This window comes from Vulpes vulpes, chromosome 7, assembly GCF_048418805.1.
Source record: "Vulpes vulpes isolate BD-2025 chromosome 7, VulVul3, whole genome shotgun sequence".
Classification (NCBI taxonomy): domain Eukaryota; kingdom Metazoa; phylum Chordata; class Mammalia; order Carnivora; family Canidae; genus Vulpes; species Vulpes vulpes.
The window spans coordinates 27,886,676-27,912,030 of record NC_132786.1 but is presented as its reverse complement, the minus strand read 5'-3'; the positions used below and the strand labels follow the sequence as shown (position 1 = coordinate 27,912,030).

The 25,355-nt window shown below is 48.2% G+C and overlaps 2 protein-coding genes and 1 pseudogene across 3 annotated transcripts in view; 2 read left to right on the top strand and 1 right to left on the bottom strand.

Moving 5' to 3' along the window:
* The window catches only part of AP3M2 (adaptor related protein complex 3 subunit mu 2), a 43,218-nt gene extending 21,009 nt beyond the window's left edge, over positions 1–22,209 (top strand). Inside the window, exon 9 of one of the 2 annotated variants that reach the window (XM_072763452.1) lies at positions 20,320–22,209. In XM_072763452.1, coding sequence (XP_072619553.1) covers positions 20,320–20,336 — 17 coding nt within the window. In that variant the 3' untranslated portion in view covers positions 20,337–22,209. Of the gene's footprint in view, positions 1–7,958; positions 8,015–20,319 lie in introns of those variants that run through there. The other variant, XM_072763450.1, reaches the window with a different exon arrangement.
* PLAT (plasminogen activator, tissue type) lies at positions 1,078–24,926 on the bottom strand. Its single transcript, XM_025993663.2, has 14 exons — positions 24,642–24,926; positions 12,591–12,688; positions 11,702–11,744; positions 10,267–10,404; positions 9,883–9,993; positions 9,359–9,533; positions 8,606–8,697; positions 7,222–7,396; positions 6,445–6,530; positions 4,894–5,089; positions 4,658–4,794; positions 4,371–4,511; positions 3,358–3,524; positions 1,078–1,978 (listed from the first exon to the last, which is right to left on the bottom strand). The coding sequence occupies exons 2-14, from the start codon at positions 12,660–12,662 to the stop codon at positions 1,820–1,822; spliced, it is 1,692 nt and encodes a 563-aa protein (XP_025849448.1). The 5' UTR covers positions 12,663–12,688; positions 24,642–24,926; the 3' UTR covers positions 1,078–1,819.
* Positions 17,929–18,380, top strand: LOC112916155 (ATP synthase subunit g, mitochondrial pseudogene; annotated as a pseudogene).
* Positions 24,927–25,355: the final 429 nt, after the last annotated feature.

Sequence of the window (25,355 nt, the reverse complement as noted above, 5' to 3'; positions counted from 1 at the left end):
TTATTTACTTAAGTAATCTCTACACCCAACACAGGGCTTGAACTCATAACCTGGAAATCAAGAGTTGTGTGCTTCGGACTGAGCCAGCCAGGCACCCCATGGTCTGGGAGTTAATTCTTTCAGATGAACAGGAAATGGAATGGGAAGAAAATGGCCAGTACAGGCTTCTAGTGTGAGCAGCAGTGGGATGTTGCTAGGCTCCAGCAAGGTCATGCTTGGGGTCTTCGTACCCCTTTGCTTCTTTCTACTGTGGTTGCTGTCCATAGTCTCCCTACCCGGTCTGCTTTCATCCCCCTGGAGGTTCATTTTCCCTGGGGCATGCTCAATTCATCACTTGTGTTACAAGTCCCAGTGGCTCAGAGTTGCCTACAGAATTAAGTCCAAAATTCAGTTTGGCATTCAAGGCACCATGATCTAAATTCCTACCTATATTCTTCATAAACTTCACTTCCAACAACCTATACAGAATCCTTCCCTATTCTCCCACTCCCCATTTTGCTCTCCAGATCTTTATATTTCCATGCAGTGACATTCCTGGTCTCAAGGATACCTTGCTCACACCTCCACACCAGTCCAAATCTCACCCCTACCTAACTCTGTTTTTCCTTAAGATCCCTTCATACTCCTGCAACTGAAACTCAGTAAAAGTTTCTCTTCACCGTTTTGTGATCCATCTCCATTCTACCTTAGTGTTTCTTTAGTGCCTTATTTTCCTGCCAAACCAAGAACTGCCTTCTTCCCCCTTTTTACTCTATAGCAACCAAACATTGTATACAATAATTTGTATATGCCAAACAAATGAGAGGAAACATTTGAAATGCTTTTAAAAATGTGACTGTAACAATAAATAAGCCATGAGATATTGCAAGTGTAACAAAATTATCCCACTCTGGGACACCTGGGTGGCTCAGTGGTTGAGCGTCTGCCTTTGGCTCAGGGCGAGATCCCCAGATGTGTGATCGAGTCCCGCATCGGGCTCCTTACACGGAGACGTATCCCTCTGCCTATGTCTCTGCCTCTCTCTGTGTCTCTCATGAATAAATAAAATCTTTAAAAAAAAAAATTAGCCCACTCTGATTTGGGAAAATGTGTGAAAAATAATCAATTTATTTCAGCACAGTATGATACATGGGTGTGGCAACAAAGTAAAAACAGATATAAATATACTAAAGCCTAGTTTATCAGTTATTAAAATGATACAAGTCTTCCATTTTATTATAAAGTTTAAAAGAAAAAGATTTACACTATACACAAAAATATTTCTTTCCAAGAGCTGTAGAGTGGAGAAAGGGAAAAGCCAAATACTTGATTTAAAAGGTGGTGTTGAGGAACATGATCTGGCCAGCCAGCCCATCCCTTATTAGGAGGCCCCTGTCGGCTTCCTTGTGACCTATAAATAGACATTCCATTTCTAAAGCAATCCTTCATTCCTGAAGGACCTAGTTATTTTTTTACTGAGACATGCTTTTATCTTTGTGATCCCACTTCCAAAGCTTCTCATGTTGACAGATCAGGAGGTGGGGCTTTTGTTCTACCTCTCTTCTGCCCTCCAGGGTGGTTTTCCAGGAGGGGTTGGCATTTATCTGTCTTCTTGGCTGACAGACATTCTGAAATCAGATCTTAAGCCCTGAAAACTTCTAAAAACGGGAAGTACCTATGAAAACCTATCCTCTCCTCTCTCCTCTGGGTTTTCCCTGCCCTGCCACCCACTTACACTGTGTGATGGCTCAGTTCTATGAAGAAGCACTCCGGTTTGATGTGTCTTCTGAAGTGGAGGAAGCAGGGTCTCCCATGATTTCAGGGAATTCAATGTCCTTGGTCACAGTTGCATGTTGTCTTGAATCCAGTCTAGGTAATTAGTAACCTTGGTATATATACCTGGAACATCTTTCTGTCCACAGCCAATGCCCCAGCTGATGATGCCAACCAAGGTCATGCGGTTGTCCTTCATGCACACCAAGGGGCCACCTGAGTCACCCTGCAATACAGAAAACACTTCAGGTGTTGCAAAAAACACAGACTCTTGGGCGGAAGTTAGGGTGAATATTTGTATTGCTGAGATTGTATTCTTCAAAGTACTTATTTCAGAGAGGGGAATTTTTATCTCAATGATCTTGATCCTGTAGAGGATTTGGTTGTATCTACATTGCAAAGTAGAATGGAGATATAATTGCTCAGACGTTTCAGGCCACAACCCTCCTTTTAACTCTACCACTTACAAGCCATGTGGCCTTAGGCTAACTGTGCTTCAGTACTCTTATCTCCAAGATAGAGATCATACTATCTACCCTATGAGGTTGTTAGGGGAATAAATGGGAGAAAGCATGAAAAGCTCTGAGAACAATGTATGACTTTTTGTAGGACTCTTGGTACTTGTTGGCTGTTATTGTCTCATTCAATCAAAATGATTTCTTGTTTTTGTTTTCAACTTGAAGCTTGCAGATCATGGTTTCACTTTGCATACCACCTTTTTAATGTCTAGCGAGGAGTACAGCTGAGGTTTCTGAAGAAACCAAAGAGGGACAAACATTGTCAAGGAACTGAGGGAAAATGTGGGTTCGATTTAATTTGTTTGAACAAAGCCCACAAAGTCTTCAATGCAAGAGCCCCGCTTCCTTCTTTTTGTTTTCCTTCTAACCCCCAGCCCCTGCAGGCTTGAAAATGTCTCATCAGTATTGGTGTTGTGGTTACTATTTAGGTCCTAATACCACAGGCCGTGTGTGTCCCTTACAGGTGCCTTGTTATGAAATAGAAGCACTGACTGATAAGGGTGCCAACACAGACCTGAACTAGTTTGCTTCCCCAGGTGAAAAACCTCCTATGAGGGCTGCTATGAGTTTTTATTTTATTTGTTTGTTTGTTTGTTTATTTATTTATTTATTTATTTATTTATTTATTTATTTATTTCTATGAGTTTTTAAAACTTATTTCTCACAAATCATCTGGGTCATCCTTCCCAGTAAGCTGCAATCCCCGCCGCCCCCCCCCTTCCATCTACACAGCTGGTTCCAATTTCCCCCAGTACCTCCAGAAGTCAAGAACTGTTTAATTTGTGTTGCTTTACCCATGACCTCAATAGTTGATCAATTGCCTGGGCTTACAGGAAGCCCTGAAGCAGGTGGAGTTTCCGGTGTAGACACTGGGGAAATTTCCTGCAGTTGAGATTTCTTAAGTTTGGGTAACTTTGATCTTTCTTTCTTTGTGCTACTTGTTTGAAGCCCTCATCTAGAATCTCTAGCGCCTCACCAAGATGAAATCATTCTGTTCTGGCTCTTTTTTCTTGGTTCTGAACCTGTTGGCCAAGGAACATTCTCACCCTGGGGTGTGCTCAGAGTACAGTGAGGCCCTCATGTTTACCTGGCAGGCGTCGTGCAGGTTTGCTTGGTTTCCACCACTCCGTGTGTCTCCGGCACACAGCATATTGTTCGTAATGGTTTTGTTAAATAAATGCCGTGATGTGCAGCGGCTAGATGGGTACAGCCTGACATGAGCCTCCTTCAGCCGCTCAGAATAGAAAGGAGAAGCTGAAACAAGAAGGGAAAATATCTTTTGGGTTTAGAGAAAGTTATTTGTAAAACTTTTAGAAGGAAGAAGCCAACTTTTCTACTAATGGCTAACTTGTATCAAGCTTTCACATAGATGTGGTTGAAGCCTGCAAAATATTGTCAATATTGTTTTGACCAACAAAAATTAGTATAGAGGTTAGCACATGGTTTCTCAGTAGCAGTGCTATTGACATTTGGGGCCAGATAATTTTTTGATGGGGGCTGTCTTGTGCATTGCACATGTTTGGCAGCCTCCCTTGCTTCTACTCGCTAACTGCTAGTATAAATCTCCATCCTGAGTTGTAATGTTCAAAAATGCCTCCAGACATTGCCATTGTCTTCGTGGGGGCTGAAAACCACTGGCTTGACCCACTGTCACTTAATTCTTGTGATCTAAGGAGGTAGGTAGTTCTACCCACATGTTACCAGTGAGGGGATCAAGGCGTGGAGCAGTGTAAATAAAAACCCACGTCCCGGGTCACACTGCTACAAGGTGCAGACCTAGGGCCTGGACTGAGGCCTACCTGACCAGAGAGTCCAAGAACCCCCCACACCCCTTCATTACTGTACTCTACTCCTTATCAGAACCTTCCTGAAATCTTAAACCCTTCAAAGCACTGGTACTATTCACACCTGCCTTGACCTGCACAGTGACCCTCTGTGAAGTGGGAAAGGCAGGTGATGCCTGCAAGGAACTTGCCTACATTTACACAGCATCCGTGCCTGAGCTGGGGCTAGAACGTTCTTGTGACTTTTTCCTCTCAATAACTAGTCCCTGCTGTCCTGCAGACAGACAGAGTGGGGCCGAGACCTCCCTCCACTTACACGCCTCGTGTTTTCCGTAGCCAGACAGCTCACATTCTGTCCAGTCGGGCAGCTGCAGGTCGGCTTCGGGGAGACAGGCGGTGCGGACAGCGTCGCTCTCCTGGGCACAGTGTAGCGAATCCGACTGCAATTTCAGCAGTGCTGGCAGGAAAGCCAGAAGAGAATAACTCCATGTGATGCTCGTCTGATTTGAGGGGAGGAAGACGAAGGAGAGGGCGAGAGTGTGGAAGCACGAGGTGCAGATACACGTGTGGTGCCCTCCGGAGCAGGGGAGCATGACACCTTACCAATATCATTGTTGTAAGTGTCGTCATCAAATTCCTTATGGGTGATGTACTTTTCTACTTCAAATTTCTGCTCCTCCTCTCCAGGGACCTCTCGGTATGTTCTGCCCAAGACCACCCTCAGCTGGTGGGGAGGATACCTATAGGACAAACAGCCTTAGGATGCTCTGCTTGCTGTGAGGCTTCTTTTGACGGGCCCCAAAGTCTAGGGAGACCTACTGGGTCTCTGAAGTCCCTACCTCTCCTGGAAACAGTGCGCAGCAGACAGGACCCAGCAGGAACTGATCAGTATTCCCCCACAAAAAAACCTCTCTCCTGGTGACCTCCTGTTCTTGACAAAGATGGCGGCCTGCCACGGGTGAGAGGTGATGTCTGCGTAGAGCCCTCCTTTAATGCGAAACTGTGGTTGCTTGTAGTGTCTCAGGCCACAGGTGGCTGGGAGAGGAAAGGGCAGAGAAGGGCGATCAGCCCTGCAGTCCTCGGGTGTGTTCCCTGAGCACCTACCCTCGTTTCCTCTTGCAAGCCCCAGTTTCTACAGGCACCTCTCCAGGTTATGCAGAGAGACAGAACAGTCTCCATGGTAATAAAACCCTGGCTTGTACATACTGCGTACCGCTGTACACGCACTCTCTCTAATCCTCACAACACTGAACTTCCGAGAGGCTGGGAAATTTTTGCCCAAGGTCCCAGCAGCATCTGGATTAGAACCCACATTTGTCTGACTCCAAATGGGATCTTTCTGCTATGCTTCATTACCCCTAGTTTTTTCCTGCCCTGGCGTCCCAGCTTCAGAAATAATGCAGCCCTGCAGGTCCCTCCTGGAGAACGTCTACCCCATTTCTTTTCTGTCTACTCCACCTTGCCCATCCTTCAAGGCCTAGGTGAAATCCTGCCTCCTTGTGGAGCTTTCCTAACACTCCCAGCCCACCAGGACCTGAGCGAGCTTACTAATACTGCTCACCGACGACTCCCCATGCATGGCCTTCGTTGTGAATCCATTGGTAGTTTGTGTCTTACCTGCCCAGGTACATAATATGTCCCTTGAGAAACCTTCTGGCAAATATGTGCGTTCACAGGAATTGAGTAATAATCTGTTCTCAGACAATTTCTAAACTAAGGTCTTTCAGCAAAATGTGCCAACTTGAATTTTCTCATTGTCTTCCATTCCCACCAGCCCAGTTCCTTTGTGTTAAACGGGGTCTGTGAGTACGGTGGAAGAGTTCACAGCAGGAGTACAGACTGTGAAGTCAGAGGATGTGGGATCAGACTGAGCTCCACCTCTCGGAGCCCAGTGAGCTTGGGCAGGCCTCATGACTTCGGAGCTGCTTTCCTCATCAGTAAACTAAAAGATAGGAAGACTGCCTCTCACCACATTGTCAGGAGAGCGCTATGAGAGTACTTTGTTTTCTAGGGAGCTATATATGTGAGCTAGCCTCCTGCATTCTCCCCAGGAACCCATCATTAATAATTAATAAAGGCATCTGGAGAGAGAAGTTTAGAGCCTAGTGAATTCTAAGAGAAATTGGCAAGTTCTCTCTCTCTCTTTCTTTTTTTTTTTTTTTTTTTTTTTGCTCCTTTGCATCAAGCTCATGTATGGGGAGTGAACACCTGCCCAGAGTGTTGTCATCCTACCATTGCTTCAGTCATAAAACGCCCCTCCCCACCAACGCCTTCCTGAAAATCTAGGAGCTATACAGCCCAAACCAGGTAGCTGTGAAGACACAGGAAGTGGCAGAGGAAATGGTCAAGGGAGGCTGGGCAGCGGGAGATGGCCAAGGGCTAGCCCTTACAGCACTGGGGCACGTCACAGTATTCCCATGTCAACTTGCGGTCCTTCAGCACGTGGCACCATGGCTTGGCATCCCCATCTGGGTTCCTAGATGATAAGAGAGTTTGAGATTTTCAGTCACATAACAAGCCATGTGAGAGAGGAAGGAGGTTCAATAAACCAATGGCAAAACAGTGAGCTCGGAAAGAGGGTCCTGAGTTCTGAACTTGGCTCTGTCAGAGATCTCACCAGGGAAAAACAACTTTAATTTTTTTTTTTTAAAGATTTTATTCACTTATTTGACAGAGAGAGAGAGAGAGAGAGAACACACAAGCAGGGGGAGCCGGAGTGGGAGAAGCAGGCTTTCTCCTGAACAGGGAGCTGAATGCGGGGCTGGGTCCTAGGACCCCGGGACCATGACCTGAGTTGAAAACAGATGCCCAACTGACTGAGCCACACAGGTACCCCTAATTTTGTTTTTCTGTCAGCAACATAACATTCTCATGTCACAGAGATGTTGGAAGGAACAGTGAGCTGTGCTGTGAGGACACTCATGATTCACTGGGAGAAAGGTCCATAGGAGAACGGACAAAAGGTGCTATATAAGAATGATAAACTGGTGAACTTCACTCTTCATAATAGGTGTTATTCTAGCAAGTGAAGACGTGTGACTGAGCTTCATGGTTCCTTCCCACCCACTAGGTCTTTCATAGAACCTTAGGCATGAAATCTTCCTCCATCCCACATCCCATTCCTGCTTCTACCCAGATATGAACCCCACAGACCCTGTGCTACATACCGACAGTAATTGTGGTTGCCCAGGCCCAGTGCCTGGGCATTGGTCTTCCATGTTGTGTAGAACTTGCCTGCGAGGACCCTGGAATTCCACGGGAGGCAGGGGGTACCAGATGTAGTGAAGCTGTAGGTGCCACGGTATGCTAACCCTTTTCCAAAGTAGCAGTCCTCATTTTTTTCTGGAACAAAAGGGATCTCAAACTGAAACAAAACCAATTAAATACAACAGCAGGCACATCAGGGTTTGCAGCAGGGCCTGCGTGGGGCTGCCGACCTGAGAGGATGAAGGCAGCCAGGCTTCCCTGTAAGAGGGATGTAACGCCATCCCACCTCCCCTCTTTCCTCCTCCAAGCCCTGTATGTAGGGATGGTAAATGGCTTTCATCTGTTGGGCAGCTTTCACCAGTTGGATGTATGTGGCTTCCTAGGTTTCTGTGTTGAGGGATCCCAAGGGTTTGCTCATGTTCAGCAGGACGGGGTCTATGCCCTGTTAATAGCGATTATTGCTGGAGCTGCTTTGAAAGTAATTGGGGATTTCCTCGTTTATATTTGACACATTGTGGTAAACCAAGATTCTTCAATGGGGGGACATGTCAGCAGGCCCTAATGTTTCAGATTTTCAAATCGCTCTGGACGGTTTGTTGGGCTTGAGCAGGAAGAGAGAATATGCACCTACGGATGCTGCCTATTTTCACTGATTTGCCCCATTTTACCCTTCTTTCTCCCTATTTGAAATTGGCAGAATATACCACTATAAATAAAGCGATCTTTAAGACCACCTAGACCAGCTGAGTCCCAATTTACCACTCCGGGGACAGGAGAAGAGGCTTTAGAATTACTGTAAGGAGTCCTCAAATTCGCAGGTATGTCAGACTTACCCATAGACAGGATGTACATTACTGTATATGAATATTTAGAACTTTAAGACATTTTTTATACTATTGTGATATCATTATTTATAAAAGCACCACAGAATTCATGGTGCTTTTTTATAACTTAGTATTTTTCAATTTGGGAAATTTTCTCATATTACACATCTCAGAGAGAGACTGAGAAATAGGCCTGTCAATCACAAGAGGGAGAATCTCCATCCATTCTCAGAAGGACTAGAAGCCACCACAGCAGCCCTCCTTCTCCTTTGTACACGAGGACACGGATGGGCAGAGGGGTAAAGAGACCAGTTCAGGGTCAAACAGCTTGTTAGAGGCTGGGCCTGGGTGAGGACCCAAGTCTGCAGCCTTTCTTCCCTCTGTAGCCAAAATGATGACACACACACCCGCACCCCCCAGCCTACTGTTCTGCCTCCAGAGTTGTAGAAACACTGTCAGTTGTGTCCTTTTAGACTCTACTCCCCGGCCGCTGGGGGGGAAGGTGGGAGGCTATACTCACCCTTGGGGCAGGCCGGCGTGCTGCAGAACTCAGTGCTGTACTTCCCTGCCTTGAACACGTAGCACCAGGGCCGTAAGTCTCCATCAGGGTTTCTGAAAAAGTAGCCAGGGGAGGCCAGGGGAGGTGAAAAATGAAGCTTCCATCTCAGCCCCAAGGACTTTGCCTCCTCTTTTGGAGAAGAGGTCAGTGCCCTTTCATGTGTGCGCGGGATAGCTGGATCGTGTTTGGTGGAAGTATGACTTAGTTATTGTCTTCATTCGGGGACCAAGTATGGTTTAAGGAGGCCTGGCTGGGAGCCGGGTCGACAAGGGGCGGCCTATGAGGTTAGTTTTAGGTGTTAACTTGGCCCAGTATCTCATCGGACACTCATCGAGGTGCTGCTGTGAAGAGCTTTTATAGCTGTGGTTCAGATCGGCAACCGGCCTTTACTTAAAGGAGGTTATCCTCCATCCTGTGGGCGCCTTGTGCCCTCTGGGGAACGCCTGGCGAGCAACAGTTGGGAAGGAACTCCAGCGTCAGAGCGGGTTTGCAGGTCCTCCCTGCGGACCTCAGGCTTGCCAGCGCCCAGGCCGAGCGGCTTCAAGCGGGCTGGGTGACACAGACCACTGATCTCAAGCGGGCTGGGTGACACAGACCACGGATCGGGGCCAAATGTCGGGGGCTTCTCTGGGGAGCCCCGGCTGACCCGCACTAGGCTTCCTCCCGGAGGCCAGGCTCTCCCGGGAGGCCGCCAGCGAGAAGGCAGGGGCGCACCTGCAGTAATTGTGGCTCCCGAGGCCCAGCCGGATGGCGTTGGGCCTCCGCGCACTGTAGGGCTTCAGGGCCAGCGCGCTGCTGTTCCAGTTGGCACACTCGGCCCCGCTCTCTGCCGTGCTCCACGTGCCCCTGTAGGTGATGCCCTGGTCCTTGTAGCAGGTGGCACCGGCATCTGATGGGACGCAGGACACGGGACACCTCACACGTGAGCCCCGGTCACTGGGTTCTCCCGCGGGGCCCCCACGTGCTCCGGCGGCGAGGCGCAGAGCCGGGGTGGGGGGTGGGGGGGGGGGGGTGGGGGGGGGCAGGGGGCCGGGGCCCCGGGGGAGAACCCAGTGGGGACGGTGGCAGGGCGACTCCGGGCCCCCAAGGCCCTGCCCGCGGGGCGCAGCCCTCCCGAGCTCCTTCCCTGTCCCCGCCCGTCACACACCCTCCCTCCCCTCTCTGGGAAGGGTCAGGTCTGGGCGTCCGCCCCTCTCCTCGCCCCCCCCCCGCCCCCCGCCCCCCCGCCCCCCACTCACCTATTTCACAGCGTTTCCCCAGGAACCCCTCCGGACACTGGCACACGAAATCCGCGAAATACAGGGCCTGCCGGCACGTCCCGCCGTTAAAGCACCTCGGCTCGCTGCAACCTGTCCCGGAAAACCCAGGAGGCCCCTAGTCACCCCCCACGTAGCTCCAGGAGCCGCAGGAGCTGGTTTTACGGGTGAGCTCGGCGGGCCGCGCGCTCTTCTAGGCAGTTTGCAGAACGAGCTCGTTTCCTTCCCTCAGCAAACCGAGGTAGGCGCGGCCACTCCCACCCCTGACGGACGGGGAAACTGAGGCCAGGCACCAGAGGGCGTGCGGGCCCCGGGCTCCCCCGGCCGGCCGGCACCTCCGCGGTGCGCTAAGGTGGGGGCACGTACCTCTGACGGGCACCGAGTGGCACTGCGGGCGGCCGCCCGCGCACCGGCAGTACTCCACGCGGTTGCCCCGCAGGCCCGGCCGCAGCCACGACTCGCTCGGCCCGTACAGCGTCTGGGTCTTCTCGTCCCTGCAGCTCCCTGTGACGGCAGACGCGGGGCAACGCTGCAGGGCCGGCTCCGCACACTGACGCCCCGCCCCCAGGCCAAGGGGAAGCCCCCCCACACCTGTCACACCACCCACCCTCATGCCCCCTCGCTGCCAGCCGGGAGATAGCACGCACCTAACAACTTGTCACCTGAGACCCCTTTATTGCTTCTCCTTGGATGGGCCCTCATCTTGGAAGCATGTATCTATCAAAATACATTTACTGATGGAATGCTACACTGCCATCAGAAGATGAAGCCTTGCCATTTGCCACCACATAGATGGAACTAGAGGATTTTTTAAGATTTTATTTATTCATGAGCGACACACAGAGAGAGGCAGAGACACAGGCAGAGGGAGAAGCAGGCCCCCTGCAGGAAGCAGATGAAGGAAGCTTGCGATTTGAAGCTGGGCCCAGAGTTCTTCACCAGAGTCACGGCACTCTGGCTGCCAGCGTGTTTTATTTTTGGACTCCTACCTAATGCTCATGGGGATGTTCCTCAGGTTTCTAGAGTCCACTGTAGGTATGGTTTCATGGAATGAAAGCCTTTCCACATCTGTGGAACTTCTGTGAGGTAACCTGGGTTCGTTAGCCTGGTTTCACCAACCAGAACATATGGAAGCACAGAGATGGCAGTTAACAAAGGTGCCAGGTGGGCTCAGGTGAGATGGGGACCACAGCCCCAAAAAGGACTCCAGAGGACCAGCACATCTGCAGCCTGGCTGTGGTGTGGCCTTGGGCAAGGTGCTCAGTCTGGCTCTGTTTTCTCACCTGTGTAACAGGGCTTTGGGCCATTGAGCTGAGGGGCTCCCAGCAGCTCTGTGACTCCCCAACAGTCTGACTCCTTGAGGGCACACCTGTTCCCATCCTCTCAGAATCTAGCCTTAGGGGCGCCTGAGTGGCTCAGCGGGTTGAGCATCTGCATTCGGCTCAGGTCATGACCCCAAGGTCCTGGGATCCAGTCCCCCATCAGGCTCCCCACCGGGAGCCTGCTTCTCCCTCTGCCTGGGTCTCTGCCTCCCTCTCTGTGTGTCTCTCATGAATAAATAAATAAAATCTTAAAAAAAAAATAAAAAAGAAGCTGGCCTTAGCTAACTCGGTGAATGAGTAAATGGGTGTGGGAGTGGCGAGTGACCCAGGCATCTCTGCAGAATTCCTCCTTTACACACCTTACGTAGGCTGAGTGTGGTGGAAGAGAAATCCCCACCAGAGCCCAGAGCACCTGAGCGCCTAAGCCCTGACCCCGTGGCCTCTTGCCCTGACCCCCTTCCACATCAGCTTCACCTTACCTCTGTAAGATCTGGCTCCTCTTCTGAATCGTGTGTGGATCTCCTGCAGAGCAACCAGGGGTGGAGGAAGGATCAGCACCCGCTGGTGTCTTAAGCATAAAGTTGGTCGATCTAGAGACCACCCAGGCACCCACCAATCCGATGCCACCTGTCCCGAAGGTTCCCCCTCAGGTCGCTGGCCCCAGGAGCAACATCTGCTTCCTGCTTCTTTTCTCATTCTCCCTCCCCTTCTAGACCAGTGATGCCAAAATAACTTTCTAAGTGATGAAAATCTCTACTACCTGTGCTGTCCAATACCACAGCCATGAGTCACATGTGGCGACTGAGCACTTGAAACGTGGCTAGTGTGACTGAACTAAATTTTTAAATTTTATTCTAAACTGAAACAGCCACAAGTGTTTGGTGAAGTTGTAGCCCTCCCCCAACCCCTCCATTTAGCCAACCCCAACTCTCTTCTCTAAAGTCTCACTGTGCAAGTACTGCTCATTGGGCCTGACGTGATGCCCTCGCTTGCTGGGCATTTTTGGAGAGCATGTCCATAGTATAGCTTCTATCCCAATTAGATAGTAAACAGCATAGGGCAACTCGCCAGCTTCCATGGCTCACGGCTTGTGCACCTCCTTTTCTAAATACTTTCTGGATGAATTCAAACACATTAAGAACAGCTCCAAAGAAGGCAGCCAAGGCAGTGCAGTGGAATTAAGAACTATTTACCCAAATCAGAAGAATGGCCTAGGGTTCTGCCCCCAGAACCCTGAATCCCAAGAATCCTACCCAGGGAGGAGTGGGGGCACCATGCTCTGACTGCTGACCCCACCTTGGGGCACCTGAGCCCACTGAGAGTACGCAGGCTCCAGGGGCGGGGCACACACCTGAACTGCACGCCTACCTGGCTGGGCAAGGTGAGGGCTGCTCCACAAAGCAGCAGCATGCACACTAGCTCTCTCCTCATTGTATTCATCGTTCCTTCAGAGTGTCCCTTAAATTCTGGAAGAAGAAGGGAAAAAAGCTTAATCATGTGATTGAGAGATCAAGGAGCATGGCAAAGTTCAAGAACCTATGACTTGATCATGGCCAGTCCCTCTAACATCAGCTCCCACAGCAGGAAATGCCATAAATGTCTGGAAGATTTTTTTAATTGTATATATTTTTATATTGTGGTAAAATACACAAAAGTTACCATCTTAACCATTTTTATGTGCAGATAAATGCCAGTTTAGTGGCATTAAGTGCATTCATATTGTCATGCAACCATCACTACCATCCCTCTCCAGAACTTTGTTATCTTCCCAAACTGAAACTCTGTACCCCATCTAAACAATAACTCCCCATTCCCCTGGTAACCACCAGAAAGTAGAATACTTTCTGTTTTTATGACTATGATGTGGGATCATATAGGTGGAATTATGTAGTACATGTCCTTTCGTGACTGGCTCATTTCACTTTGCATACTGTTCTCAAAATCCATCCATGTGGAGCCATATGTCAGAATCCTCCCCCACCTTTTTTTTCGTAAAGCAGGCTCCATACCCACCATGGAGCCCAATGTGGGGCTTGAACTCACGACTCTGAGATCCAAACCTGGGCTGAGATCAAGAGTTGGATGCTCAACTGACTGAGCCACCCAGACATCCCTGAATCTCCTCCTTTTTTAAAGCTGAGTAATATTCTGTTGTCTGTATAGACCACATTTTGTTTATCCATTCATCCATCAATGGACACAGGTGGCTAGGAGGTCATCTTGCCCAGAGATCTCTGCGGGCTGAATAGTGGGGCCATCTCTAGTGCCAATAGCAGCCTGGAGACCCAGGATCCTACCTTGGTTTCCTCCAAGTGAATTCCCGCCCTGCGGTCAACTAGATGGAACCACAGAAATGTCCCCTTTGAAACTTTTTCAGGAGACACCATAGGGATTCTACTGCCAGCACATTGCAGAGCCAACCTACCTCAGATCACCTCAGTTCTTCCACTTATAATTTCCATGCCTCCTTGTCCACCACAGGGAATGCTCCTCTGCACCAGCTCTCACCCTCCCCACTGCTCCCTTGGAACGTCTGTCTCTTGTTTTGTAGACAGGCTGGGCAGGGTGCAGACTGGCAGACAGGCGGAAAGGAATGGAGGCATCTGGGTTTTGGTAGTTAGACTAAGATCTTCCTGGACCTAGAATTCCCACTTTCCATGTGCCTTTCCCCAGTGATTTTGCCCTCAGCAGCTTAAACTAGGTTAGTTGGTCGGGGTTTTATTTTGTGGTCTGGCAGGCCCACTCACTCCTTTATCCACAAGAATTAAATCCGGGCATTTCTTCCCTTGACTCATTTCCCTTCAGTCACAACAACGTTTGGTCCCACCCCTCCCCCCATTGCAAGGATCCTCAGGGACCTCTCAGATCAGAGGCTTCCAGGACCTTCATCCTGGCCTGGCTCTGGCTCCTTCTTTGTTTCTTTGCAAAGAAGGTCCCTGTTGGAAGTGGCCTTCCCCTCACTGGCCACAGGCCCCCTTCAGAGCAAGGGTGAAAAAGAAAGGATGAGTGGGGGCAGTGGGAGGACTCTGTGCCCCATTGCTTCTTCTGGGGCTGCTGGGGACAGGCAGCGGAGGGGTGAACAGGGCGAATGGAGGAGGGGGTGGGGAGAGAGCAGCAGGGACTGGTCAATAGGATTCCAACAAGAAAACACAGCTCAGAGGGCAGTCTTGCCAATCAGCACAGCCCTTGCCCCCCATTGTGAAGCAACCTGAAAGAGGGCAAGATCTGGGCCTCTGTTCTAATTTGCTGTGCTCTTTGGGGGCCCTTTTCTCACTCAGAAGAGGAAGTTTCAGAAGTTGAGGCCATCAGAAACAAGGACACTTAGTGGTCTCTTCTGATCACAGGGAACTGCTCTGGATTTCCTCTTTCTCAAAATTTGCCAAAGCCCTTTTAAATTTCTCTTCTTAATTTCATCCCATTTAAAATTAACCTTTTAAAATACATCTTCTTGAATGCATTCCTCCCCTTCCTTTCCAATGTTAATCCTGTTTTACAATCGCATAAAGCTTGTCCCATCCTTTATTATCTTGGCCAAACCTTGAGATTAGGGGGACCTCTAAGCTCTCAAGACATTATGAAGGAATTCTGAATGAAACAATGAGCCACCAATCAATAGGGAACTTAACCCTTATTCCTGTTGCCTGTCAAACCACCCAGGCCTTTCAATTTTTCAGTCAACTCGTCAGCCCAAGATCAGGGGGTTGGTTTTTCTCTGGATGCCCACCAAGATATTGTTTTACTTTAATAATTCAAGGTCTTAAAAAAAAAAAAAAAAGACCTCTGGGTTCTTCTGATGGGAACACAATTCTACATTTTGGAAAATTGCCAGGTGAGATGATGTGCAGCATTAACACATTTGCATCCCCTGATAAATGGGGAAGCAGGACCAGATGGGGGGCAGAGCATGACTTAGGGCTTCCCTAGCAGTTCCTACAGCTGCATCATGTGCAAACCCTTGGCAACTCAGGGGCCTAAGGGGCAAAGGAGTCTACTTCTGTCCTCTGCTCCTGGGAGAGTTTGAGATAGTCTCTGTCCTAGCAGTCTTTATCTTCCTCCACTTTTGGGGGCCTTGCTGGGCCACGGGCTGGGTCAGTGGCAATCTCAAACAAGGCAATAGCTCCATCCCGCTGCACAAAGACAATGCAAGCATCCGGACAGGCCAAATGGGGTAAGAGGATGACAAAGAAATGAGTCATCCCGCCAGCAGACAAGCAGTGCAGTCCAAAGACAAGGGAGAAGGAGGAGAGGAGGAAAAAAATGTGTCCTTGTTTTGCCTTCGTTAAAGAGGTGGGTGTAGAGGTCTGGGGGCAGTGCCCGGACAAAGAACAAAGTGAATACCAGAAACAGGGACTCAGACTGAGTCCGTGGGGCCAGCCAGTGCCAGGCCAGGCTTCCACGCTGTGAGCCACCGGCTGCCACGGAAGGCGGGAGTGCCTTGTGGTTAAGGTGAGGAGAGGGAGGTGAGATGAGAGGAGTAAGTGTAAGAAGTCCTTCAAGGCTCATTTTATAAATGCAAGACAACTTATTTTTTTCTGTGTTCTCTTCCTTTTGTTCTATTTCATAGTTCTCAGAGTTAGAGAACTAAAAAAACAAGGGAGTAAGAGGGAGGAAGGAAGGAAGGGAGGAAGGGAGGAAAGAAGGAAATAAAAAGAAAAACCATGTTTTTCTTTTGTTTTCTTTTGTTTCACTTTTGTTAGACTGGAATTCCTAAGTCACTGAAAAACATCGCTGTGTGAGAGTGAGGTGGAATGGCCATAAGGCCTGTGGTCCCCAAGGTCCTAGGGCCCCAGGCGTAGCAGGCCCATGCTAGCACACAAAGTTGATTTCTGCAGATTTGCAAAAGGCACCCTCTCTGGTAGTTGGAGTTCAACAGACACAGAGCTTGGCATATTGACAAAGAATCTGTGCAAATTAAAAAAGCCAGGACACATGGCCTGGCAAATAAAGCCTGGCCTGGATTTCAAAGATGCATGGATGGGAATCCTTGTATAGGATACAGCCTGCACATCCGTGTGCAGAAGCCTCGTCTGCTTCCAGAACATCTCTGACCTTCCTGTCTGGAAGCTGTGTTAGGTCCTGCTGGCTATGGCAATAGAGTGACTCTGTTCCCTGGCTGTTCTGAACAACCTTGAATGATGACTGTTCCAGGGAAAAATGAGAACAATGGACTGGTAACCATGGAGGGGGTTACTCTGCTAGAGGAAGTGTGCCATGTGGCTGAGAAAGCAATGGTAGGCCAGCCAGAAACTCAGTGTTCATTTCTGCAGTGCTAACTTGGGGGGAAGCTGAGTGATGGGCACCCATTCATAGCTGTTGAGTCTGCACTAGGGGAAGCCCCTGGGACAGCAGCATGACGCTTGGAGGAAGGACCTGTGGATGAACTGTTTTCCCCAGTGCCTTCACACGTTCCCTCCCTCTTTTTAAAAATGTATTTGTTTGAGAGAGTGCAGCACATGTGCCTGCATGTGCAAGTTGGGGTGGGAGGGAGTGAGGGGGGGGAGAGAGAGAACCTCAAGCCTGGACTCAGGGCTCAATCTCACAACCCTGAGATCATGACCTGAGTTGAAATCAAGAGTCGAACATTTAAATGACTGAGCCCCTCCAGGAGCCCACCATGTCCCTCTGTATTACCCTTTCCCTCTACTATCCTACCTTCTCCATCTCCCCCCTTAAAAATCTACGCTCTGAAAAGGGACTGACATGCTCATTCACATACGGTTAGAATGACTGAATAAAAATTGATACACTGCCCTTCTCAAAGCATCTATATTTTGAGACATAAAATCAGTTCCCAGGAATGCAGGACCGAGTGGGCTAGATTCATGAGGTTTACTCCAGGGCTGACACTCTGTGGTTTCTGCTGTTGTGAGAACAAATGATATAATAGGTGTAAACTGTGAAACACTTATAAATGCATATAAGTACTTTGATTTACACACAACCACAGATGTGAAAGTAATCTGCAATAAAAGAACTATACACATATGGTCCCTCAGTCAAGTTCTGTGGTTCTAGGTACAAACCATGCAATTGCCCCAGCTGGTATAGAACTCAAGCACTTGGGATCCCCAGGTGGCTTAGCAGTTTGGAGCCTGCCTTCGGCCCAGGGCGTGATCCTGGAGTCCCGGGATCAGGTCCTGCATCGGGCTCCCTGCATGGAGCCTGCTTCTCCCTCTGCCTGTGTCTCTGCCTCTCTCTCTGTGTGACTCCCATGAATAAATAAATAAAATCTTTAAAAAAAAGAAAAGAAAAAAGAACTCGAGCACTTTAGTTTTTACTCTTGCCAGAAAGAAAAAGGCAGAAATATGAGCAAGCTAGAGGAGGAGGGACATTGCAAGAGAAAGACAAAAGTAAGTTGATACTATGATCAAATTTTACACCGTGTGCAAGGTTTGCTACCCTAATCTTTGGTAAAGGAGATCCTCCATTTATTATTACTTTGCAAAGCTTCTCTCTGGAAATCTGAGTAAGAGAAAGTCAGTCTCCAAGAATACCAATACTCTAAAGTGACTCATGGCTTTAAAACAAACAACACCCTCCTTCCACCCCTCAACCACCATGGCCCAGAATGGATGCCAACAAATTAGAAAAGAAATGGTCAAAAGAATAACTTCTTGGAAGACCAAAGGCATGTCTCTAGAGTCAGGGCAAGGGAGGGGGTGAGATGGCAGGAGGACCCGGGCGTTAGAAAGGTGGCTGGTGGAACGTCCCTCCTGGAGCCATGGCCCAGTTTGTCCATAACCTCGCCGAGAAGGCTCCGGCGCTAGTGAACGCTGCTGTGACTTACTCGAAGTCTGGATTGGCCACATTTTGGCACTATGCCAGGGTTGAGCTGGTTCCTCCAACCCCTGCTGAGATCCCTACAGCTATTCAGAGCTTGAAAAAAATAGTCAAGAGTGCTCAAACTGGTAGCTTCAAACAGCTCACAGTTAAGGAAGCTCTGCTGAATGATTTGGTGGCCACCGAGGTGTGGATATGGTTTTATGTCGGCGAGATCATAGGCAAGCATGGCATCATTGGCTATAATGTTTGAAGACCAATCTTTAACAACTCTTTCTATGTGGCTTATTATTTGAGTGTTCTTGGACCATATGTGATCAGACTGGTATTTGAATAAAATAAGATAATGTATCAAAAAAAAAAAAAAAAAGAAAGAAAGAAGGAAAGGTGGCTGGTCCCCACCGAAGCTCACCTTTGCTGGCTCCCAGTGGAGCCAGGACAGGAGCCACTAGCCCCGTAGCCTTGGTCTTGCCTATCCAGGTTCTGCTTTTTCCAAAGGCCATGATCTCAGAATAAAAACCATTTTCAAAAACTCTCATGTAAACAGTTCTTAACTTTTCAATACTTAATTTTCTGTGTGTCAAAATTTAGTTTCTTTCTTCTTTAATCAACTGCTTTTATAACTAGGGGCCAAGTGAAAGAGTCTGTTTCTTATATAAATTAATCCATTCCAATGAGGTGAATAGAATACCTCCCACCCATCTCACTAGTTACTCAGGGCCGAACACTCTCCAAAACAGCTTCAGAATATAGGTGTGTAATTTGTGTCTAAGTTACATGAATTTAACCTGGCTACTCAGAAAAATCTACGCCGAGCAGTGTCATCTACTCCATGTCCACCCTCTGCCAGGTAATCCTGGTTATTTGGAGGAAATAAGGGAGTGTTGGCTGTAGGTCTAAGAAAATAGAAGTCCATCCTGCCTCCTTTCAGGATAAGAACAAAAGAAGCCCTTTCCGAATGAACTTATAACCCTGAGAAGAAAACACAAGGTTCAGCTGGCAAAAGCTAACTCAATTAGTCAATGCAATAAAATGTTAACCCCAAAGCCTGAATCTAAACAAACCCTGCGATCTGATGTTAATCTAAAACAGTGTCTCACTTAAGCATAAAGGTAGTTTCTCATGTTCCTCCCACTCCCTAGAGCAAACATCACCGTGAGGCAATTAAATATGAAATACTTTGATAATTCTTCAGTTTACCTCCAGATTGCAACACACATGAATCAGAAAACTGATCAGCAGCTCTCACTGTATCATGACTGAATCTGTCCACATTTTCCTGGGCTCACAGGAAAGAGATGTTGCAGTGTATTTTTGAGAACTGTCACTCGCTCAATGGGCTTTGAGTACCAGGCCTAGTTTATGAAACCCTTTTACAACCATTGAATCATTTAAGGCAATATTATTACCTTGTTTTTACAGATGAGAGACCTGAACTTCAAAAAAGCATAAGGGCCTTGGCCCTTAGGCAGGACACTTAGTGAGAGGTAGTGTCAGGACTCAAACCTGATGCTCTTTCCATCACTACTTCCTGTGTCCTGATGTGGAACTGCAATGTTTTCAGTGAGCTCAGAGTTGCTATTTGAAAAGGGGAGCACGTCACAGTGCAAGGAGTCTAACCTCTGGAGTCTCAACTTCAAATTCCATGACACACAAGTTATGTGTGGTTTTCTGGATTTTGTAATGGGCTAATCATTCCCACCTTGCTGAATTTTTACAGCAATTAGAGAAGAAGCAGGCAAAAGCCCTACGCAATGGCCAGTGCACAGCAAGGTCAACTGTACTGACTGTCATGAGTGTCCTTCAACAATGGGAGCACCAAAGTCCACAGCTTCCCCCTTGAAAAATAACCAAAAGCTACCAAGGCAGAAAGATGCTAATCTCTATGGGGTCCCCATTGTGGTCAAGCATTAATAACCAAATACTGTTCCCTAAATCCTGTCGTCATTTTGTGATGACCTGCAATCAGATTCTTCACAACTGATATAAAAGTTCTCACCTTTTATCTACATGCACAGAACGGTATTAATAGGAGCCATTCTTTCCTGGATACTAGGTCATGTCTTTTATCCTATTTTTTAAAAAAGATTTTATTTATTTATTCATGAGAGACACACAGAGAGGCAGAGACACAGAAAGAGGCAGAAGCAGACTCCCCATGGGGAGCTTGATGTGGGACTTGATCTTAGGACCCCGGGATCATGCCCTGAGCCAAAGGCTGACGCTCAACCACTGGGCCACCCAGGTATCCCTTTTATCCTATTTTTAATCTTTTTTTTTTTTTTAATTTGCCTTTCCTGGACCTACTTATATCAAGGCTACTCTGAACTCTAAGAGGAAACTGGAATTAGCACCCAAGACAGCTGGAAGATCAGACCGTTGCTACTGATAAGACCTGTCTGATGCAGACCACATGGATGTTTAAAAACCAGAGACATTGTGTGAGAAAAATTAGGAAACTGGAGCTTCCCAGAAAAAGAAAAAAAAAAAAAAAACTACTTCCCTTTTTCTCTGCAGAGACAAGTTTCTCTTTTCCATTTACAAAATGTAAATAGCCAGCAGAGATCCAGTAGACTGGTAGTCTTTCTCTTTTAGATTACTCAGTGCAGGTTACTGGGCTTAGCTTCCCTACTGAGTGTCCTGTTCCCTACCTGCAAAGACCTCAGCTGACATCAAGGTGTTCATGCAAAGGTCTCTAACAAAGGGGCTTGAGGGCCTCTTTGAGTGTCCTCCTTGGATGCCACCTATCAGATCCTCCCCGCACCACCTCTCCCTCAAGCCCCACCTCAATCTAATTTCCTCCTTTCTTGAATTCATGGGTGAAGATTTAACAACTCTATGTATTCAATATCAGACATTCATTGAGCACCAACCCTGTACTAGGCACAGGCCCTATGGTATAAAGACAAATATGCTCTATCCTCAAAAAACTCAGTTTAGGAACAGGACAGACAAGTAATTAGGCAATCACAGTACAGTGTAATCAGTGCTGTGGTATGCAGGGAGGTAGGGATAGAAGGTGAAATGCAGCAGAAGAAGGGGTTTAGGAGAATATGGAGGACGGAGATCTAGCTCCCTCTTGTTGAGGTAAGGTGCTGGTCAAGGTAGGCTTCCTGGAACTGATGTTATATAAGCTGCTTGTTGAACAAAATGAAGAGGTGCTCCTGACAGAGCATATTGCCAAGAGGTGACCATTGCTTGGGGTGCAGGGTTATAGCAGCAAGCAGCCAGAGCCCCTTACTCTTCAGCACAAACACCTTCCATTGGCTAAAGGAATATGATTCACACACCCCAGGCTCTCCCTCCCAGGGCATCTCTAGGAGGAAGTATGGTTTGGAAAGCCCAAGAGTTCCAAGGGATATAAGAGCCTCTGGGGCATGAGTTCAGTTTTGATTCCCTAATGTCTGGTTATAAATTAATGGAATATTTGTGACCATATAATAAACAGAAAAGGCTTTGAATACAAAGATATCCTCATATCTAGGTTCAGCCTGACCTTGAAGTGGGTTACTTCCAAGGTTCAGGGTGGAATCAGGTTTTATAGATCAGTCCAACCAACCTTTCCAAACCACTGATACATGTTGTCAGGAGGATCACGTAGCCAAACTGGGCCTGCTGGCCGAGAGTCACCCTCAGAATCCTGGCTGTTGGCACAGATAGTGTTAGGCAGCTGCTAAAGACACACAATTGTATTAGTTTTATAGGAAGAACAGTTAGTTAGTATTGTCTGGGTAACCATACTAGGCACCAGAACTTGCCCAAGTCATCTCTTTAAAAAATGTTTATGAGGGATGCCTTCGGCTCAGGGCATGATCCCAGTCCAGGGATCAAGTCCCACATGGGGCTCCCTGTGAGGAGCCTGTGTCTCCCTCTGCCTGTGTCTCTGCCTCTTTCTGTGTCTCTCATGAAGAAATGAATAAAATCTTTAAAAAAATGTTTATGAAATGCCTGCTGCATGCCTGCATGTGTTTCCTTTTCCCTTCTGTCGTACATGTTATTTTTCAGGTATCAAGAGGCTTGTCTGTTGCTTTACCCTCTTCTCCAAAAATCTGTTTCTTGGGCAGGAGAATGTAACAAAAGATCACCAAGAAAATATGCTATTCTTATATATGGAAGTAGACTACTAAGCCAGTATTTGGAGGCCATGTGGCTGAACTTGGGGTTTGGAGCAGAGCAAATGATCTCTAAGATTCTAATTCTGACTTTCTATGAGTCTAAATTTGTCTTCGTTCCTTTATCCGGTTTGATTTGAGACTACCGTGCAGTTTTGTGAGCTGGCTGGCTAAGATGAGGCTTATAGCCTGAAAGTATGGACAGAAATTTTCAGGGCACCTGGGTGGCTCAGTCACTTGAGCATCTGCCTTTGGCTCAGGTCATGATCCTGGGGTCCTAGGATTGAGCCCCGCATTGGGGTCCCTGCTCAATGGGGAGCCTGCTTCTTCCTCTCCTCCCCACTCATTCTCTCTCTCTCTCTCTCAAATAAATAAAATCTTTAAACAAAAAAACAACAAAAAAAGAATTTTTCCATGCAAAGTAAATAACCGAAAAAATGAATGAATAGAATATTCTGGTCACTCATTGTCCATCCTAGCCATCTTATCAGAGCAGAGCTGAAATTCACTCACAGTAGTAGAAATTTTATTCTGAGACTGCAGATGCACAATGCCAAATAACCAAGTAAAATTGAACATTTCAACTCAAAACCTAAATCCTTCCTCACCATCAGGCACTCAGTATCTCTGAGAAGTGTATGGACTTTGAATTTCGACTGGAGCTAAGTTCACCACCACTGCTGTGAACAATACTGCCCCCTTAGCTCTCTGATAGAAAATAACCTGCCCACATTTTAGAAGCTTCAGAAGTCCTGAAGCTGGTGCTGCTCCTTCCAAATGATGATCTTCATCAAAGGGGCCCTTCATTTGGTATAAAACCCCATAACCAGAAAAGCTGCCATTTGCAGATTAGTAACAGGCCTCCCCTGGACAGTAAGTTTCCCCGAATGTTCTGCAGTCCCAGCCAGTCACTTACAAAAACCTTAGATCAGTATGGTCACTGGGTATGGCTGGGCTGCTGGCTACAGTAATTTGAAATGTACTGAGCATGGTTCTGCTCAACATGTTATGACCCAGGGAAATGAAGCCGAGTCCCAGAGCTCCTCCTCAGTGAGCACAAAGCACTGCTGTCCCTCAGCTACTCCCTGGCTGCATGAACTGTGCCAGCGTGTGAGGAAGCCACTGACAGCAGCACAGACACCAGGAGTATCTGATAGGGAAGCATCACAAAATAAACTAGGTTGGTCTAAGGGAGTCTGGACAGAGACTGAGCCACTGGGCGGAGGGAAGCTACCACTTATTCTTGAGGAGATCCAGAGCTTTGAGGTTGGTGTCTCTGAGAACACTTTAGGTAGAATAAATTGATGGGTTGTGTGGAGCTATTTCTATTTCAATATTCACAAATCCCTGCAGGTACCTAGTCTGGCTCACGCTGACTGTCATATATTGATTCTGGACAAGTCAGTGTCTAGATCCCAGGATGAGTCTTCCTGCCCATGGGCAAGAACTGCTAGGAAGTCACCTTTGAGGGGACTCCACTTCATAGTTGTATTTGCAGGATCTCTTCATGGAGTTGCAAATGCACACACACACACACACACACACACACACAATCTAATTTTTTTCCATCATCAATCCACCACCGGAGATCACTATTATTAATCCAACTTCAGCTCCAGAAAAATCATCATTTCCACACTTCTTTGCATTTGAGTTTCTCATTAGTTACCTGGGAGCTCAGTGGGTTTTCCTCCTTTCCTGGCTCCCTCCAGCCCTCCCTCCCAGGGAGGTTAAGAAAATACAGATAATAACTGAAAATTTGGAAAGCCCTAATATGCTCCCTGCAGAGTGCCTTAGGAAGAAGAGCATTGATGTTCTGTTCCTCCTTGTAATTGAAAAGTCCTTACAGAGGACCTCACACTTGCACACTGGGCAAAACGCCTGGGAACAAGCTGACCAGTTGAAATGAGGGGGACGTTGGGGAGGGGGCGGGGATTGGGGGCCTTTCTCTGACAGTCCCATCTGTCTTTTGTCCTTTGATCACCAGCACTTCCCACCTAGGTAACCAAGCTCCGAGGCAAGTGGCCCGCCCAAGTGGCCCGCCGTGCACCCCCCCACCATCCCCAGCCTGGGCTTCTTACTGGGCTCACTGGGGGAGGGAGGCAGCCAGACACCCCCCTTGGACCCTCCGGGCTCGCAGAGCCACAAGTAGCCAGGGCAGCTGACTCCACTGTCTTGCCCCTTAGTCATGAAGGGCTCGCATTGTCTCTTCAGAGCATTTCTCTGATTCTTTTCACTTTCCCTTTGACCCTGCAAGCAGAGATTTCTTCTTCAAAGAATTGAACCCTCCCCCTGTCTCTCCCCTGACCGCCCTCGCTCCTCCAAAACGCTTCAGCCTATCCCAATGAAATGCAGATGCAAAAAGAAGGATCCCTATGGGCTCGGATTCCAGCTAATCCGCTTTTTGCCTGAATTACAAAGTCAGTCCCTCGGGAAGGCATTCCTCTATTTGGCTCCGTTTGCCAGAAAGACTTTTGAGAGAGACAAGAGGAGCCGGGCGGGCAGAGAGGCAGAGAATTCAGCTTACCCGCCGCTCGCCTTCCTCGCCTTCCTTCTTCGCCCCAGGGAGAGCCTCGCTCCCGGCTCCCGCAGGCCTCAGCTCCAGTGCCCCGCGCAGCTCCGGGCTGCCTTACATTTCAAGGCAGGGGGTGGGGTCAGTGGCCCTGGGTGGGCGGGTTTCTCTGCGGCAGGAGGATGCCCAGTGGACAGGGCCAGCAGGGTGCCCGATGGGGCCGGCCTGTTTTCCTAAAGAGGGGGAGGAAGTTTGTGATGGAAGCAGCACAGCCTAACCTGGCTCAGGGCCAGCGGGATTATTCACAATCCTGATGTCATCGAATCACAGGAATTTGGGAGTTAGACGGAACCTTAACAATCATTTTCCTTCAAAGCCCTAGACTATGACCTAAATGGGACCCTCGGGATCAGCTGGCTGTAAGCCTATCTTGGAAGCAAGAATTTACGATTTGAAACAAATACACACAGAGGAGGCCCCAGGGGTTCTTCCGGAAGGAATCTCCCCCAGGAATTCTGAGCCTCTGGGCACAAGAGGTTGGAAGAACTGGACAGGTTGACTGGTTCCCGCCAGGAGCAGAAATGCTAGGGTTGGAGCACTTGGGGTGTGGGCTTGGGGGGGCGGCAGTAAGCAAAGGCAGGCAGGGCTCTTCTGCAGTAGAAAGTACCCCAGCCTGGAATCTGCACCAGGCACCTGCCCTGCCACTCCTCAGCCCCACCATCATGGAGA

Excerpts from the sequence above, each read along its gene's own strand:
- PLAT (XM_025993663.2), bottom strand. The coding sequence starts at position 12,662 with ATGAATACAATGAGGAGAGAGCTAGTGTGCATGCTGCTGCTTTGTGGA. Across the intron at positions 9,534-9,882 it reads GGGGAAACGCTGTGAAATAG|ATGCCGGTGCCACCTGCTAC; the intron begins GTGAGTGGGGGG and ends GCGTCCCATCAG. Across the intron at positions 1,979-3,357 it reads ACCTGCACGACGCCTGCCAG|GGTGACTCAGGTGGCCCCTT; the intron begins GTAAACATGAGG and ends TCTGTATTGCAG.